This window comes from Bubalus kerabau, chromosome 12 (assembly GCF_029407905.1).
Source record: "Bubalus kerabau isolate K-KA32 ecotype Philippines breed swamp buffalo chromosome 12, PCC_UOA_SB_1v2, whole genome shotgun sequence".
NCBI lineage: Eukaryota > Metazoa > Chordata > Mammalia > Artiodactyla > Bovidae > Bubalus > Bubalus kerabau.
The window spans coordinates 12,461,173-12,479,317 of NC_073635.1; the positions used below are offsets into that span (position 1 = coordinate 12,461,173).

Below are 18,145 nucleotides of genomic sequence, written 5' to 3' on the forward strand. Positions count from 1 at the left end.
TTTGTTGGCAGAGTAATGTCTCTGCTTTTTAATATGCTGTCTAGGTTGGTCATAGCTTTTCTTCCAAGGAGCAAGCGTCTTTTAATTTCATGGCTGCAGCCACCATCTGCAGTGATTTTGGAGCCCCCCAAAATAAAGTCTCTCGCTGTTTGCCATTAAGTGATGGGATCAGATGCCATGATCTTAGTTTTCTGAATGTTGAGTTTTAAGCCAACTTTTTCACTCTCCTCTTTCACTTTTATCAAGAGGCTCTTCTTCTCCCCCCGGAAAGATATAGAAGCGAGTGAACGGGACTCTGTCACTTGATGTATATGTATCAGATGTCTCTGAGAAGGTACCAAAAAAAAAAAAAAATCTGCCCACTGTGGCCACTGGCAGGGAGGGTAACTGGGAGCTGAGAGAGGGGAGCAAAGGCTCATTCCTCACCCTAACTTCTTTGTGCCTTTTACACACTGTACTATGTGCTCCCATTACTTGTATCTCAACATATGCCATAATACATGGAGAAAGGTCTTGCAGAAGGCACGTAGGCTCCATCCCGCCACCTGCTTGCCTTCTTTCAAAGGAGGCCTGGTGAGCCCCAGCAGAGCCCGGGCAGCTGTGGATACTCAGCACCTTGGTTATGTTGGCAGGGGCGGTGGGAAGACTATACACAGTGTCCCCAGTGCACCTGCTGCGGGAGAAAGCCTGTCAGGAGTTCTGGAGACATAGAGGCTATTGGCACGAGGTACGTGACACCAAGATAAAGTAGCCAGACAGATCCAGGATATTCTACCGGACAGGTGATCTGGAGTCTCTAGAGAGTGGCCACCATGAAAAGTAAAATGACAGCAGCAGGAAAGGCAGTGGGCCAGGTTACCAGGGGCTAACAAGACAGGCACGAAAACCGAGGTGGGGACTGCGACCGAATCCCAGATTGAGAAAGATAGTTAGTAACTATTGGGATGGTTTATATTCCATAGCCCAGGAGGGCAACCATTGGGATAGTTGGGGAAAGTGAACAGGGCTGAATAATTAAAAAATATATACTGGAGTGTAGTAACACTCAGGCGATGGCACCCAACTCCAGTACTTTTGCCTGGAAAATCCCAGGGACGGGGGAGCCTGGTGGGCTGCCGTCTATGGGGTCGCACAGAGTCGGACACGACTGAAGCGACTTAGCAGCAGCAGCAGCACCGTGCTAGTTTCTGCTGCACAACAAAGCGGAGCAGCCCCATGTTTACATGTGTCCCCTCTGCTTTGGATTCCTTCTTGTCTAGGCCGCCAAGGGACGCTGAGTAGATAGCTCCCTGTGCTGTCCAGTAGGTTCCCATTAGTCTCTATTTTATACACAGTATCAGTGGTGGATATATATTAATCCTAATCTCCCAACTCATCCCCCCTCCCTCCTCAGTATCCACACACCTGTCCTCTACCTCTGTGTTTACAATGGAATATTACTCAGCCATAAAAAGGAACGAAACTGGGTCATTTGTAGACGAGAATGGACCTAGAGACTGTCATCTAGAGTGAAGTAAGTCAGAGAGTGAAAAACAAGTATGATATATTAACCCATACATGTGGAATCTGAAAACACTGGTATAGATGATCTTATTTACAAAGCATAAATAAAGACATGGATTGCATATTATAAGTAAGATGAAATTATCGATGATTTTCTTAGAAGTAATAATGATATTGAGATCATATTAGGGAATGTCTTGACTCTTAGCAGAAGTATAGTAAAGTATTTAGAGATAAAGAAGTATGACAGTTAGGACTTACTTTCCAATGCATCAGAGAGGATAAAAAGAGTATATATTCAGAGAGGAACATAAAGCAGATGAGGGAAAAAGGGCTCACTTGGTGAATCTAAGCAAAGGCACATGGGTGGTCATCTTACAGTTCTTTCAGCTTTCTTGTAGATGAAACCTTTTTCAAAATAAACAAATTTGGAAATAAAGGGGTAAAGTTTAAAAACAAAACAAAACAGGGAAAACAAAGAGAAGCGTCCTGGGCTAGTCTAGCCTTCCGCCTCTGGGCCAAGCCCGTAATGTCTCTGGGTCTTGGTTTCCGGTCTGAGGAATGAGGAAACTGGAGGGAGTGAACTGTGAGGTGACCGCAGCTCTAAAGAGCAGGGTCACAGTGAGGAGTCTGCAGGCGCAGGACTGGAAGTCCTCCGTGTCCTGACTTCCCTCCCTCTCCCTCCAGATGCCCAGCGAAGGACCACTTTTCCTCAGAGAGCTCATCTTGTGAAATCATAAGGATTTTCTCCTTCTGTTGTGAAGACTTTAATCCTTTTAGCTTCGTAAGGCTTTCTGTGCTCTTAAAAAGACATCTGCAGGAACTAGATGTAGTAAATGTGAGGGGTATAAAAGAAAATGCACAAAATCAAAACCGTTAAAGTACTTCCTGTTAAAAATCAAATAGCATAAAACACGATGAAGCGTCGAGCCCTGAAAGACCTTTATTGTATCTCAGTGTCTTCCTGTAATTCCACCTGGATTTGTCAGTAAATCAAATATATTTCAATAAAAATGTTTAGAAAGTCAAATATAACTATGTTACCTTCTCAATATTTCTGTAGTTTCACAGATTAAAAAAATGAGGAAATTCTTTACAGTGTTGTGGCAACTGAAGAGACCCTCACAAGTACTGTATATTAACGCATATATGTGGAACCTGAAAAGACTGGCATAGGTGATCTTATTTACAGAGCAGAAATAGAGACACGGACTTAGAGAACAAACGTAGGGATACCAAAAGGGGAAGTGGGGGAGGGGATGAACTGGCAGATTGGGATTGACGTATGCACACTATTGACATGTGTCTGTGCTCATCGTGTCCGACTCTTTGCGACCCCATGGACTACAGAGGAGCCTTCCAGGCAAGAATACTGGGGTAGGTTGTCGTTTCTTCCTCCCGGGCATCATCCTGACCCAGGACCCAGCTCCGGTGGCTCCTGCATTGAAGGGCAGTTTCTTTTACCACTGAGTCACCTGGGCAGCCCCTACTCTATTGATGCTCTTGTCAGTAAGGGTAGCTCACTGCAGCTCTGATGCTCAATGGAAGAAGAAAGGGCTCTGTATTTTGAACCACTTCCCACCCTCTGAGTGTTTCCTCCATGCCCAAGCACTAAGAAGCCAGTTAGAAGATCCCATACTTTTCTGTTCCTTATCAGTTCCTTATGCTTTTTTGTTCCAAACAAAGAGTTCTTTGTTTCCTTATCTATTATCATCTATCTGGGCTTCGGTGGCCCTAGTGGCGAAGAGCCCACCTGCCAATGCAAGAGACATAGGAGATGCGAGTTCCACCTCTGGATCAAGGAGATCACCTGGAGAAGGAAATGGATACCCACTCCAGGATTCTTGCCTGGAGGACTCCATAGAGAGAGGAGCCTGGCATGAGATGGTCCATGGGGTCACAAAGAGTTGAACATGACTGAAGTGACTTAGCAAGCACACATGAAATAGATAACCAATGAGAACCCAGCATATACCACAGACGCTCTGCTCAGTGCTCTGTGGTGATCTAAATAGGAAGGAAAGCCGAAAGAGGGGATATGTGTATACAGATAGCTGATCACTTTGCCGTACAGTAGAAATGAACACAACATTGTAAAGAAACTATGCCCCAATAAATTTTTTTCAAATAATAAAAAGAAAAAAGGTGGAAAAAGCCCCCCCAAAAAAAAGAGAGAGAGAGAGACTATGAGCAAAATACTACTTTGGGGATAGTTCCCCAAACGCGGATGTCTGGAGAGGTGTGCTCTGCTGTGTCTTTATTACTGCATGCCTCTGTGGAGTCATCTATCAGAATTAATTTTTATAGGTCTTCCTCGAAAGGTTACAAGCTCAAGGTTGGCAGGGAACGCTGTACCTGAAAGACCACTGCTCTTAGCAAGTGCTCAATCAGCACTTGTAATTTTGTTGAATTTAGCTGAAATTCAGCAGGTCATGTGCCAACAATTTGTTTTCTAATTGTCAATCAGAAACAAAACAAAACAAGATCTTGTGAATGCTTGTTTCTTTGATATTATTTCTTTTTTTGTACAACATGTCCAGTTTGGCTAATTGTTCTTCCAGATTATAGACTTTTAACGGTAAGAATTAGACAAACACAAATCTCTCCACATATTCCGCATGTGCGATGCAGTGAAATATCCAACACGCTCCCTCCCTGTTAACTTGGTCACTTCCTGCCTTCTGTCTCAACCTTTACCCAGTCCTGGGGAACTCTGTCAGTCCATTTCTTGCTGAACTTCTCCTGAATCTTTCTAAAAATCTGCAAGAAGTAGCTTCACATACAGAACAGTTCCGTTCTCATAGACACAGAAATCCTCTTTCTAATGGGAAAAATTTTTCTAGATAACTATGAATATCTAGATAACTCTGGGCTTCCCATGTGGCTCAGTGGCAAAAAGAACCTCCCTGCCAAGGCAGGAATTGTCAGCAACTCCAGTTTGATCCTTGGGTCCTGAAGATCCCCTGGAGAAGGAAATGAAAACCCACTCCAGTATTCTTGCTTCTTGCCTGGAAAATCCCACGGACTAGAGGAACCTGGGGCTAGTCCATAGGGTCGTTAAGAGTCGGACACGACTGAGCATGCATGCACCACATATATGAATATGCCGGTTTTAGCTGTGGAATGTTTGCTGTGGTCTATGAGGAGTTAAAATCTTCATGTAACTCAAAGGGAGCTCAAAGGGAGCTGAGGTACCCTGGACTTTAAGATCCACAAGAGAAGTGAATGGGCTGATCCAATTATTCGCAGAACCCAAGGTTTTAAAACATGGGTGGGATTTATGCTGATACAATGGATGTCTAACCATCTACTTCAACACAGTGGTCCACGTGATTGAAGAATTATGCTCCATCTTATACTAGCAAAGACCTAAATTACTTAAAAATGTTAAACCCATATGACATAAAAAAGTACATATACAGTGGAATATTACTCAGTCATAAAAGAATGAAATAATGCCTTTTGCAGCAACATGAATGGACCTAGAAATTATTGTACTAAGTGAAGTAAGCCAGACAAAGACAAATATCATATGAGAACACTTATATGTAGAATCTAAAAAAAAAAAAAAAAAACCCAAATGAACTTATTTCCAAAACAGAAAGAGAGTTATACACACAGAATACAAACTTATGGTTATCAAAGGGGAAAGGGATGAGGGGAGGAGTACATTAGGAGGATGGGATTAACATACACACACCACTATATATAAAATAGATAAGCAACAAGGACCTACTGTATAAAACAGGGAACTACACTCAATATCATGTAATAACCTATAACGGAAAAGAATATGAAAAAGAATATATATATATATATATATATGAATCACTTTGCTGCATACCTGAAACTAACATGATATTTTAAATCAACTGTACTTCAATAAAACATTTTAAGAAAACACAGAAAAGTTAAAAAAAAAATCAAAATCAAGAAAAACTCATTTGAAGGGAGGGAGGGCCAAGGAGGGAAAGCGCTGAACACTCGTCTGGGAGCCATAAGGCAGAACAGGGCCGGCCTGGCCGTGCTCAGATCGTGGCACAGAGACTCCGGGCAACTGAACCCAGGAGGGGTCTGGGGCAGCCCCGTGGTGCTCACTGGTCACCAGGGGCAGTGCGTTCCAGCTCCTCAGGGAGACAGAGCTGCTCCCCACGGCGAGGGCCCACGTCCCACTCATGTTTGCAGGACATGGACGCTTATCCCTTCATTGTAAAAGGAATCTTTCACACAGAGCTTCACACAAGGGACTCTGGGAGCCTCGCAGCCTCGAAAGGGGGCCCAAAGTCAACGAAGCGGTGGGTTTCACAGCCTGCTTCTTGCTGTATCCATCACAACACATGGACACGGCTCAGCACAATAATCCCCAGGTGCGGGTGGGATGTCAAGCCAAGTCACCGGAGATGGGCTGTTTCTGAAGGACATGTTTGATCCCCAACGTGGTCGAGAATATTTAGGATAGACTGAGTACCCATGACCCATGGCTGCACATATACTGCTCCTCTCAACTGAACTGCTGATAATAATTACTCAGCACCGTGTTCAGGTTATTTGCTCTGGTCAAAGCCGGGAGTGCGGCTGCCCTTCTCAGAGCTCAGGTCTCTGAAGGAGGAGGCAAAGCAAACTCAGCGATGACAAAAGGGATATCTCTGAAAGGGGATCATTTCTCCCAGGGCAAGCACCTTCGCCGTCAGCTGTGTGACCCTCCCTGTGAGCCAAGGCAAGGCAACTCTGAGAACTGTGAGAGGCGGCCTGGTTGGTGATGCAGCAGGCATGGATGGGTGGGTGAGGGGTGCTGGGGTGGGGATGGTGGCCTTGAGAAACCTGGGGAGACACCTGCCGTGCTTCTATCTGCCTGTTTCTGCCCCTCCCCGCCCCACTCCAACGTGCGGCTTCCTGGGTGGCTCAGCGGTAAAGAATCCGCCTGCCGATGCAGGAGACGCAGGTTCCATCCCTCGGTTGGGAAGATCCCCTGGAGAAGGAAATGGCAACCTGCTTCAGTATTCTTGCCTGGGAAATCCCATGGACAGAGGAGCCTGGCTGGCTCTAGTCCAGAGGGTGGCAAAAGAATTGGACACGGAACAACAACAACGGCAACACCACAACATCGCACAACTTGTCAAGGGCAGTGCTTTCTTCTGTAGCTACTGGTCTTTAGGTCATGGTCTTATCATTTTCTGATTATTAGAGCAGATGAAACAGAAGGCTCCCTTTCTCGGTGCTGACAGATGGGGTGATGAGAAGATGAAGACCCTGTCTGCTCCAGGTGAGCAGACAGCCAGCCTCACGTCCTGACTCGGGGCGACTCCTGGGCAGATGGGGTCTGGGGTGCCTCTCACCCTCCACAGTGCAGGCCATTACCTTAAACTTCTCCTCATAGTTCTCGAAGGCCTCCATGACCATGCACACAGCTTCCATTGAGCGCTCAAGCCGGCCATCCACCCCGTTGAAGCGGTACATGCTGCCCGACACGTCTACCACCAGGCGCAGGCGCTTGGGTTTCTGTTGGGGGCTGCCCATCTGAGGGAGGGATGACAGAAAGGCCTTGAGGACCAGAAACCATCACTGGCTGCTGTTCTGAGGGGTCTCACGCCAGCCCCAGAGTGCCAGCTGCCAGGTAGGTGGGTCAGCTGTAGGCTGCGCCCTGCACAAGGCTGCCCTGGCAGGTGGGGAGGCATGGGTTGGTACCGTTAAGAATCGGGTTGTGCAACAGGAGGTGAGTGGTGGGCTCCCCATCAATCATATTACCACCCAAGCTCTGCCTTATGTCAGATCAGCGGCAACATGAGATTCTCATAGGAGCACAAACCCTACTGTGAACTGTGCATGTGAGGAATCTAGGCTGCATACTCTTTATGAGAATCTAATGCCTGATAATCTGATTCTGAAGATGAGATGGTTGGATAGTATCACTGACTCAATGGACATGAGCTTGAGCAAACTCCAGGAGATAGTGGAAGAAAGGGAAGCCTGGTGTGCTGCAGTCTACGGGGTAGCAGAGTCAGACACGACTTAGAGACTGAACAATAACAATTACTTCATCATATAATCACAATGTGATAATAATAGAAATATCAATAAAGTGCACAATAAACAAAATGTGTTTGAATTATCCTGATACCATCCTCCCCACCAACCCTGCCTGGTCCGTGGAAAAATTGTCTTCCATGAAACCTGTCCCTGGTGCCCAAAAAGTTGGGGGCTGCTGATCTACAGAATTTCAGTAAATGGAGCTTCAGATTTGTGTTGATAGTTGGGGCCACATGGGGGAGGATTTTCCTTTGGAATATGGTCCTTTCGAGGACCAACCTAGTCCAGTAAGACTTCCTTAATGAGAGTGATGCAATCTTAAAAACAATAATCAGGAAAGAATATAAACACCAATGGGTCATTTTCTCATTAAGCCTTAGAACCAGTTTATCTAGGAAGATGGAGCTACTCTGGCAGCCCACAGCAATTTTACCTGTTGTGTGGTGACCTGAAAATCACTTCCACATGGTCAGTAAGAAATGTCAGATTCCTAAAATCAGGGATGTGAGGGGCAGGGGCCTCTTGTAAAGAAGTGAAGGAAAACTCTCTTCCTGTCTTTTGTCTTTAGGAAGCTTTCAGTTTTCTACTCCTTCCAGTTACTGAATTACTGCTTCTTTTTACTTTTCCTGGCATTAAAGGCATGAACGTGGCATCGAACTACAGGTCAGCAACAACCATCAATTAAAATGTGAAACGCTTAGGAGTTTCAGTTTGGTTTTGGACCCAGGCCTGCCAATGTGCAGAAAGAAAAACAAAAGTATGCTTGTCAGATTTACTTACAAGAGAAAAAGGAGAAAAATTCCAGATTATTCGGTTACCATACACTCGGTGACATGTATGAAAACGAATGAGCAAGTTAGTCAATTCAAGAAAATGCTGTGGGTTCTGGAGTGTAATGGTTGGAGACAGATTCAGTGTATTTCTGAAAAGCTCATTGAGTCTGCCTGCATTAGGCACTGCCTAACAGTGCCTCATGCTTCCATGACGACTCACAATTTCAGATGTATTTAAACACAGTGGTGGACCACAGTGAGTCAGTGAAGAAGGCAGCCACTGGCTCATACCAGCATGGCCCCCCCCACCCCACCGACCCCCCAGGTCTCAGTGGCTACTCAGCAATTCCGGTTATTCGAGGATTTTGGAAGTCCAGAGCCCTCTAAGAGACTCACCTACTTGCCATTTTTTGCCCCTTGTGTTAGTGCAAATATTTTAGTGTTATGACTCTTAAACTTTACACTCTGGGAGAAATCCTTATTTTCTAAAAATTTCTTTGGTCACAGGATAAACACAGATCTTTAAAGAAACAGAAGAGCAGAAAACCACTACGGTGGCTCTAGTGTTCCCATCTGCGCCACCCTCTGGGACTCAGGGACACGGAGTGACTTGCATTTTCCCTCCAGGGCACCGCTGTGTCCTGGGGGCTCGTCTGCGAGATGGCAGCGGCCTCTCTGGCTTCCAGCGGCTGCTGGCAGGCACTGGCGGGACACCGGAGCCCCTGTTCTGTGGCCCGAGGGTGGTCCTCCTTCTGCTTACAGCCGCGGCCCTTGGCGGGCAGCCCTCTCCATGACCCACCGTGTCCAGGTTCCAGTGCTCTCTCCTCCACCCTTTCAGACCGAGGGCAGATCCTTGCTGTTGGAAGACCACACTGTCTCTTTTTGGACTTCCTACACCCCACCCTTACTTTTGTAAACAGTCTTTTTATTAGGTTCCCTCAAATGCTCAATTTGAGTGTGCCTGGTATTTCTTGACTCATGCTGGAATCTTGAGTCATATAATTAACAGTGTAATATTTATGTTTTATTCTAATTAAAAATATATATATAATGCTTTCCTTGATGGCCATATTCAGGGTTTGCAGTCTTTCGACTAAAACAGCGACTCCAGGAAGCGTCTGCCTGTGAAGGTCAAACTACAGATCCAAGGCTCCCAGGGCACCCATACTTACTTGTGGCTCCAGCTCACCCCGGCGTTTGTAGATGGCTTTTTCTCCAGTTAGCCCATCAATGATCTTGGCATCATCTAGCTCCCCAGTAGCCTGGTGTCTTAGCCACTGTCTTTCTTTACCTTTAGCCTACAAAGACACACACGTGAATGCTTACTTTAGTTCTGGAGAGTCCCTGATACATTTTATGCATGAATAACAGGAAATACGGAGCTTCCCTGGTGGCTCAGTGGTAAAGAATCTGCCTGTCAATGCAGGAGACAAGGGTTCGATCCCTGGATTGGGGAGATTCCATGGAGAAGGAAATGGCAACCCACTGCAGTATTCTTGCCTGGAGAATCCCATGGACAGAGGAGCCTGAGGGGCTACAACAGTCCATGGGGCTGCCAAAGAGTTGGACGTGACTGAGCAACGCAATAAACTGAACAACAGCAACAGGAAACACACCAGGGATCTTTTCAATACGTGCTGGCTTGGCACGAGCACAGCTTCATAAACGGACTGGTTTCGGCTCTGCTGACAAAGAAATGCCCTTTGCGTAGATTTTGTCCATTACATGTGTTTTAACATATGGAAGGACAAAACGAGCTCCTGGCACATATGAACAGGATAGTGGTATGCAAATGAACCTCTGGAGAGGTATGCGATATCTGGAGTGTAACGGCGGTGAATTTCTTCTGGACTTTCTGTCACGGTACTCCTAGAAAATTTATTAGGTAAAAAATTAATCAGCTTGAACTTGTTAACATTGTCTGCAAGCACAGAGAAAACGTAGTCTTCAGGTTCTTAAATGTGATCTTCAGATTCTTCCTTTTCAAGTTGTTGTTCAAGTTCTCTGTGACTTAGAGTACAAATGGGAACGGCTGAGAACCACAGTACACAAACATCCTGTACTCTACTGACATTCTGATCATCTACATTCGGAAATCTCCTAAATTACTTTTCTAAAGATATTTCCACATAATGCTTAAAACTATGCCCACTGGACTAAGATGACAGTTAAGTGATAAAGAGTCGTAATATCCCAATGAAGGCACAGGTTTATCAAAGCTGATACGTACATTAAGAACCCAGACAATGAAATATACTCAGTGCTAAAAACAAATCAGCTATCAAGTCACGAAATGACTTGGAGGTAACTTAAATGCATATTACTAAGTGAAAGAAGTCCATCTGAAAATGCTATAGCATGTATGGTTCCAACAAGACGACATTCTGCAAAAGGGCGCAACTATGGAGAACGTAAAAGAAGTCAGTGGTTGCCAAGGGTTGGTGGAGAGGGAGAGATGAAAAGGCAAGGCACAGAGGATCTTTAGGGCAGTGAAACTTCTAGATGATACTGTAATGTCAGATACACGTCATTATACATTTATCCAAACCCACAGAATGTACAACACTCAGAGTGATTCCTAATGTAAACTATGGACTTTGGGTGCTAATGTGTCAGTGTAGGTTCATCAGTTGTAGCAAATGTACCACATCAGTGGTGGATGTTGGTAATAGGGAAGGGCGTGTACGGGGGCAGGAGGTATACAGAAATTCTCTGCACTTTCTGCTTAATTTTCTGGGAATCTAAAATTGTTCTAAAAAACTGAAGTCTCTTAAAAAATCTAGTTATGAATATAATGGTGACTCTTTACTATACTGGGCCTATTTTCATTTCAGCAATGCACTTATCAAGACCAAGAGTGGCTCAGGGTAGACAAAGCATCAGACTTGGATTCAGCATGTGAAAATCTTAGTTTTGTCTCACTTTGGGCAGTTATGGAGATTCTCTGTGTCTTTGCAGCCCCATCTCCAAACTGAGGGGACACTGTGTCTGTGACCGTCTGTTTGAAGTATTACAGTCTGCATTTGGGCTTCGCTGGTGGCTCAGATGGTAAAGAATCCACCTGCAATGTGGGAGACCTGGGTTCGATCCCTGGGTTGGGAAGATCCCCTGGAGGAGGGGATGGCAACTCACTCCAGTATTCTTGCCTGAAGAATCCCCATGGACAGAGGAGCCTGACAGGCTGCAGTCCATGGGGTCACAGAGTGGGACATGACTAAGCGACTAAGCACAGCAGTCTACATTTAATTAGAAATGAAAGTCACTAGTATTAAGTGGAGGATTTCCCAATTAGTTTTTTTTACCCTTTGCCTCTTCCTAATTACATCAAAATAATCACAGTAATATTTTCTCAAGTAACTGGGAATTGTCCCTAATTTGTAAGCTTCTAAGCATTAATCACGGAGAAGGCAATAGCACCCCACTCCAGTACTCCTGCCTGGAGAATCCCGTGGATGGAGGAGCCTGGTAGGCTGCAGTCCATGGGGTCACTGAGAGTGGGACACGACTGAGCGACTTCACTTTCACTTTTCACTTTCATGCATTGGAGAAGGAAATGGCAACCCACTCCAGTGTTCTTGCCTGGAGAATCCCAGGGATGGGGGAGCCTGGTGGGCTGCCATCTATGGGGTCGCACAGAGTCGGACACGACTTAAGTGACTTAGCAGTAGCAGTAGCAAGCATTAATCAAAGTCTAAAAAGTGACTTTGAAGCAATGTTTTTTTTTTTTTTTCCACTAGTAGGTCTATTCTTCAATAATAGAAATAGCTGAATTGCCTGTCTGCTAAGTGCAACAAATTATGGGGCAAATAACTGCTTAGGAAACCAGTTCACTTCATGTCTATTTTGACTTTAGCGTCAATGTAGTTATGTTAAGCTGGTTTGCTATTGATAGTAAACATTTTGAGAGACCTGGGTGGATAATTAGTTACATGAAACATACTTTGCTTTCCAAAATTCATTGTTCTGCTGCAACATCAGCACTCTCAGCACCCAAAAGAAGCAGAAAACATCTAGAACCACTTAGCAGATATGTAACTGGATGAAAATCTTCCATTATTTGGAGTTTGGTGGGTGGGTGTGGGGTGGGGTGGTGGTGGTATACCAAAAATCTCCTAAATAGCTATCTAAGGCTCTCAGCCATTTGGTTGTTCTCTAAGTTGGGACAGAGTCAGATCCAAGAATACAAGAGACCTGGGTTCATTCCCTGGGTTGGGGAGGTCCTCTGGAGAAGGAGATGGCAACCCCACTGGAATATTCTTGCCTGGGAAATCCCATGGACAGAGGATACAGTCCATGGGATTGCAAAAGAATCAGAGACAACTCAGTGACTAAATAACAAAAACAGTCTTCTAGATATATTTATAAAGATCCCACTGTAATGAAGCTATCTGGAGTAAGGCTGGTTTGTTATTTTAGATATTCCTATATTTGCCTAAAGTATACTAGTACACTTATCATTTACCAGAAGAACTTTGTCTTCAATTTTCCTTAGTAGGCTTGTGAGATAGAAATCTCACTGGCCAGCTAACTATCAAAGTCATTTCATTATGAGGTAGCTCCTTAAGACTATAAAGTACACAAATGTTAACTCTTTACCAGAGATTTGCAAAATCCTGTGTTATTGATATCAATTCCTGATCAGTGGTAGAACACAGAGGCCGCTGTAACAGACTGAAGGCACAAGAAGGGAATTACAGGTGGTGTGAATTTGGGGAAAAGGTCTAACTTAAGAGCAAGAGAACCATGATCCAGTAAAGGTGTGTTAAACAACCAGCCCAATAGCACTGCAAAATTCTTCTTTTGGTATCTATGCTAATAACTGGAAAAGACCCTGATGCTGGGAAAGACTGAGGGCAAGGAGAGAAGGGGGCGACAGAGGATGAGGTGGTTGGCTGGCATCACTGACTCAATGGACGTGAGTTTGCACAAACTCAAGGTGACGGTGAAGGACAGGGAAGCCTGGCGTGCTGTAGTTCATCGGGTTGCAGAGAGTCGGACACAACTTAGCCACTGAACAACAACAACAACAACAATGCTAATAATTAGTAAACATTATAATAAAAGGCGGTCCTTTCTAGGGGATCTATTATTGCCCTTAGTAAGGGGGTTATCGAATTACAAAATACTTATTTTTCCCTTATAATATCATGTTTGTCTGCTGTCTCTAGACTGTCCATCATGGAAGAACCTGGAGATCTGGGGTCTTTACTTTCTTATGCTGGTTTGCCTCTTCTCCTGTGCACAGCTCTCATCTTTTAATGTCCTCTCTAGTTTGAAGGCTTTGTTCCCATTCTGTATACCAATAAAAGAAAAAGACTTAATAAAATTTGGGGTGAGAGTGAAGGAAGGGATATGCTTTTTCTAGTAAATCTGCCACCCACTTTTTTGGGTCAACTTTTAAAATTCAAGTATAATATATTCATAATAAAGTGTATAAATCTCAAGTGCAGAGGCAGTGAACTTTAAAAGCAAACACACCTTGTAACCCCCGTACCCCTCCGGCCTTCTGGAGTCTCTCTTGGACTTGAGCCAGGCCCTGCCAAGGACCCCTGCCCACCACCTGCCTGACTTCTAGCATCACAGATTAGGTTTGTGTGTTTTTGCATTTCATAAAGTGGGATCATAAAGTATGTACCCGTCTGTGTCTGGCTTCTTTGGTTCAACATCGTTCCCAGGAGAGGCACTGGCACTGTTGTGCCCAGCAGCTCTTGATTCTCTGTCTCCGCCATAACAATGTCCAATCGTGTGACTTTTGACCATACGTCACAACTGATGTCTCATCTGCTGCTGCTGCTGCTGCTAAGTCGCTTCAGTCGTGTCTGACTCTGTGCGACCCCATAGACGGCAGCCCACCAGGCTCCCCCGTCCCTGGGATTCTCCATGCAACAACACTGGAGTGGGTTGCCATTTCCTTCTCCAATGCAGGAAAGTGAAAAGTGAAAGTGAAGTTGCTCAGTCGTGCCCGACTCTTAGTGACCCCATGGATTGCAGCCCACCAGGCTCCTCTGTCCATGGGATTTTCCAGGCAAGAGTACTGGAGTGGGGTGCCATGACTGTGTTACTTCAAGCTTGGGGCTATGATGAGTAATGTCGCCATGAGTATCCTTGACCGTGTCTTTTGCAGCAGGTACGGGTGCATTTCAGTTGGGTGGATATGCTGGATACACTCAGGTTTAGGAGATGCCATGAAATAGGTTTCCAAAGTGGTTTTTCCAATTTACATTTCCCAGGATCAGTGTATAAGGGCTTCCTTTGTTTGTATCCTCACCAAAACTTGATATTGACAGTTTCTTTTTTCTTTTAATTTTAGCCATGTTGGTGGGCATCTATTCTCTTCTTTAAATTTTTATTTGTGGATAAATGAATTATTTTTGATTCTGCCTGTCACAGATATTTTTAGAAACAAGAACCAGTACTTTTTGTTTTTGAGAAGTGAAAGAATGTGCTAGGCTTTTGCTCCAGAACTATGGACACAAAGACATTTTTATATAGTAGCACTATTCATTCAAGTATATAGCTTGCAGATAAATATGGACAGATAATTTATTATCTATCATCTAGCCAGCCCACCAGTACTTGGAAACTCAAAACAGGAAGAGGCATGTCAGGATGGGTGTTCTTGAAGCCAATGTGCTGGAGGCGGGGAGGCTCTTCAAAACTCTACTGAGGGCTGGAATAGGAATATTGATTATTTTGGTCTGTGTATTTTATGGGATTTATTAAAATGCTTCTTTAAATAGTAAGTTCCTACTGTATTTAAACATGTAATTTTATTTATAACAAAGAGCCAAGACATGTTCTTTATTGTTATTTCTATTGCGTGAAGAAAAGTATTCTTGTAAATATGTCCATTTGTTTTGTATTATGTCATAAATTCATACTAATGAGAATTCATTATATATAAAGATAGGTTTCACTAGTAAAAAGTCTACATTACAGACTTTCTAAAAAAGAAATATAGTTTCATTACTTTCATGTAAAGAACAGTTAGAGTGCTCAGAGGATGACGTATTCTGGTTAATTTCATTTTCTGGAAATAATTTGGTTAACCAGAAAGCACACACAGACTCACACACACACCACACATCTATGGCAGTGAGGACACCAGGAGGAATAAACTTGACAAAAACCAATTATCTTGCGGTTTGTGACACTGGGTCTTGTGACTTCAGCACTGAAAGTATTCTGACTCATCTTAAATCTTCACTTATTTGGGTTATGGTTAAGCAAGACTTTTTACTTCCTTTGAAAGAGTTGTCATTATAATTATTTGATTTATTTATTTTTGGCTGGGCTGCGTCTTCACTGTCACACAGGCTTTTCTCTAGTTGTGGTGAGCAGAGGCTACCCTCCGCTTGTGGGGCTTCTCATTGCAGGGGCTCCTCTTGTTGGGGAGCACCGGCGCTAGGGGCGACGGCTTCAGTGGCTGTGGCTCCCGGGCTCTAGAGCACGGTCTCAGTAGCTGCGGTGCACGGGCTTGGTTGCTCCGTGGTATGTGGGATCTTCCTGGATCTGGTATGGAACCCATGCCTCCTACACGGGCAGGTGGATTCTTTACCGGTGAGCCAACAGGGAAGCTCAAAGACTTCCTTTATCTATAAACTCTACAAGCAAGCCAATCTTCTATTGTTCCTTTAGAATTAATGAAAAGATTAGAAAGGTTTAAGCGGCTTTGTAGAAAGCACATCCATTCTACAGAGTAAAACGTATAGGTGACCAACACTAAGTACTTGTTGGGTGAAGAAATAGATATAAATGGATATTGAGGATACCTGGGAGTAGTGATTTTTTATTAAACATTAGTTTCCGTTATTTAAACATTTCTTCATGTTTGACTAACATATGCTTTTTTTGCTATTGATTTGTACCATTCAAACAAAAAGGATGCTGAATTAAGGTAAACTTTTGTATAGTATTTGTAAAATAAATTATAAATCAATGGAAACAATAAAAAATTTTTCTTTATGATTCTTGATATTTTGACATAATATAAATAGCTATTAAATACATGTTAGGTTGCCAGTTGCTCTAAGTGGTGAAATGGTATTGCAAAAAGGAGCAGATATGGACCTTCCTATTTAGGGAATTCCATGTTTCTTGAAGTAACATCTCATTACCAGGGAAAAACAAAACCAAACACTAGTGATTCATGCACTTAACAAAGGTGGTTCTTGTTAGAAGAGTGTGTACTCTCTGATGGTGACAAGGAACTAAACTATTAGCTGGGTGACAACATACTGTCATTTTACAATGAGTTGTTATGAGCAATTCCACGTCTCTCCTTCAAGAATTAAAAATTTTTTACTTCAAAGGAGCAGGGAGCTGCATGTATCCATGAGCATGTATAACAGGCAGCTTAAACTCAATAGTTCAAAACTGGCCCCAGAGCCCGTCCTCCGCTCTCCCCAAGTTCTCTCGACAACAGGCAACGGGCAGCCATTCCTTCGGCTGTTCAGGGCACATATCTGGGAATCGCCTCTGCTTCTCTCTCCCTCACGTCTCACACCTAGACCGCTGGCACAGCCTCTCAGCTTCGGCGGCATCGGCCCATCTCGTACCACGCCCACGTCAGCCCTAGGTCAGCGGCCACCTCCGCCCACCTGGAGCACTTCAATAGCATCCTACTCGCTCCCCGCCCTGCCCTGGCCCCCTGACAATCCCCTCTCCATAAAATAACCAGGGGTATTCATCAAAACATGCGATTTGCAAGAAATATATCTAAAAAATACCAGCATGATTAAACTCTTAAAAAGCTTGACTTAACTCCAATTTCTCTAATCTAGGAATGAAAGTATTTGTTTCTCTCTTTGTCACATGCATTATCATACTTTTTGCTTCCTTCTATTTATGCCAACTTCTGGAGTTTTAACTTTTGACATAATATGGGGATTCAGGCCCTATTTATTATTTTTAAACTACTTTTATATTGTGTACCTTTAGAAAGCATTATTCTTGATATTTAAACTTTCTTTTCAACATATTTCCCCACAATTATTTAGACTTGATTCTGTGTTCAACTGCTTCTAATGCTCAGTGCTGGTCCTTCAATACCACAGAATTCCCATTCTTTTCTTTTTTTTAGTATTTATTTATTTGGCCACACCCAGACTTAGTGCAATATATGGGATCTAGTTGCCTGACCAGGGATCGAACCTGGGCGCCCTGCATTGGGAGCATGGACTCTTAGCCACTGGACCTCTAGGGAAGTCCCAAGTTTCCCATTCTCAAGGAATTTGATTCCTTTCTTAACTGGCTAGAATACTGACATATATATATATATGTAATGTGTCAGATCAGATCAGATCAGTCGCTCAGTCATGTCCGACTCTTTGCGACCCCATGAATCGCAGCACGCCAGGCCTCCCTGTCCATACACATTGAATTCAAAATTATTTCTAAAACAGATACTTAAGTGACATATATTTTTAAAGCCTCTGACTATCTGAAAATGTCTTTCTGTCAGTTTTGCACTTCGGCTGAGTAGAGAATTCTTGGGTCACAACTATTCTCCCCTCAGATCCTGCAGACGTTCTTCACAATCTTCTGGTGTTCAATACAGGTAAGATGAATTTTTCTTTCTTGGATGACAGCTTAGTTTTTCTCCTGTTTGCTTTTATATTTTCTTTGTTTTTGAAGTGTTACATTCCATGAGGCTGTAGTGAGGTGTTTATCTCTTTTCATTAACTTTGCCTGGCACTCAGCAAAGTTCTTTTGATCCATTGACTTAGGCCTGTCTTCAGCTCAGCACGTTTTTACTATTACTTGAATTATTGCTTATGTGTGATTTTTGGTGGCCTCCTTGGGAATATTGCTGGCTTATTCAGTATATATTTACTGGGCAC

The 18,145-nt window shown here is 43.8% G+C and overlaps 1 protein-coding gene across 1 annotated transcript in view; it reads right to left on the reverse strand.

Moving 5' to 3' along the window:
* Positions 1-18,145, reverse strand: part of VWA8 (von Willebrand factor A domain containing 8) — a 375,174-nt gene that overhangs the window by 18,693 nt on the left and 338,336 nt on the right. The window contains exons 41-42 of the mRNA XM_055541970.1: positions 9,476-9,601; positions 6,862-7,020 (exon numbers count right to left, since the gene is read on the reverse strand). Coding sequence (XP_055397945.1) covers positions 6,862-7,020; positions 9,476-9,601 — 285 coding nt within the window. The remainder of the gene's footprint in view (positions 1-6,861; positions 7,021-9,475; positions 9,602-18,145) is intronic.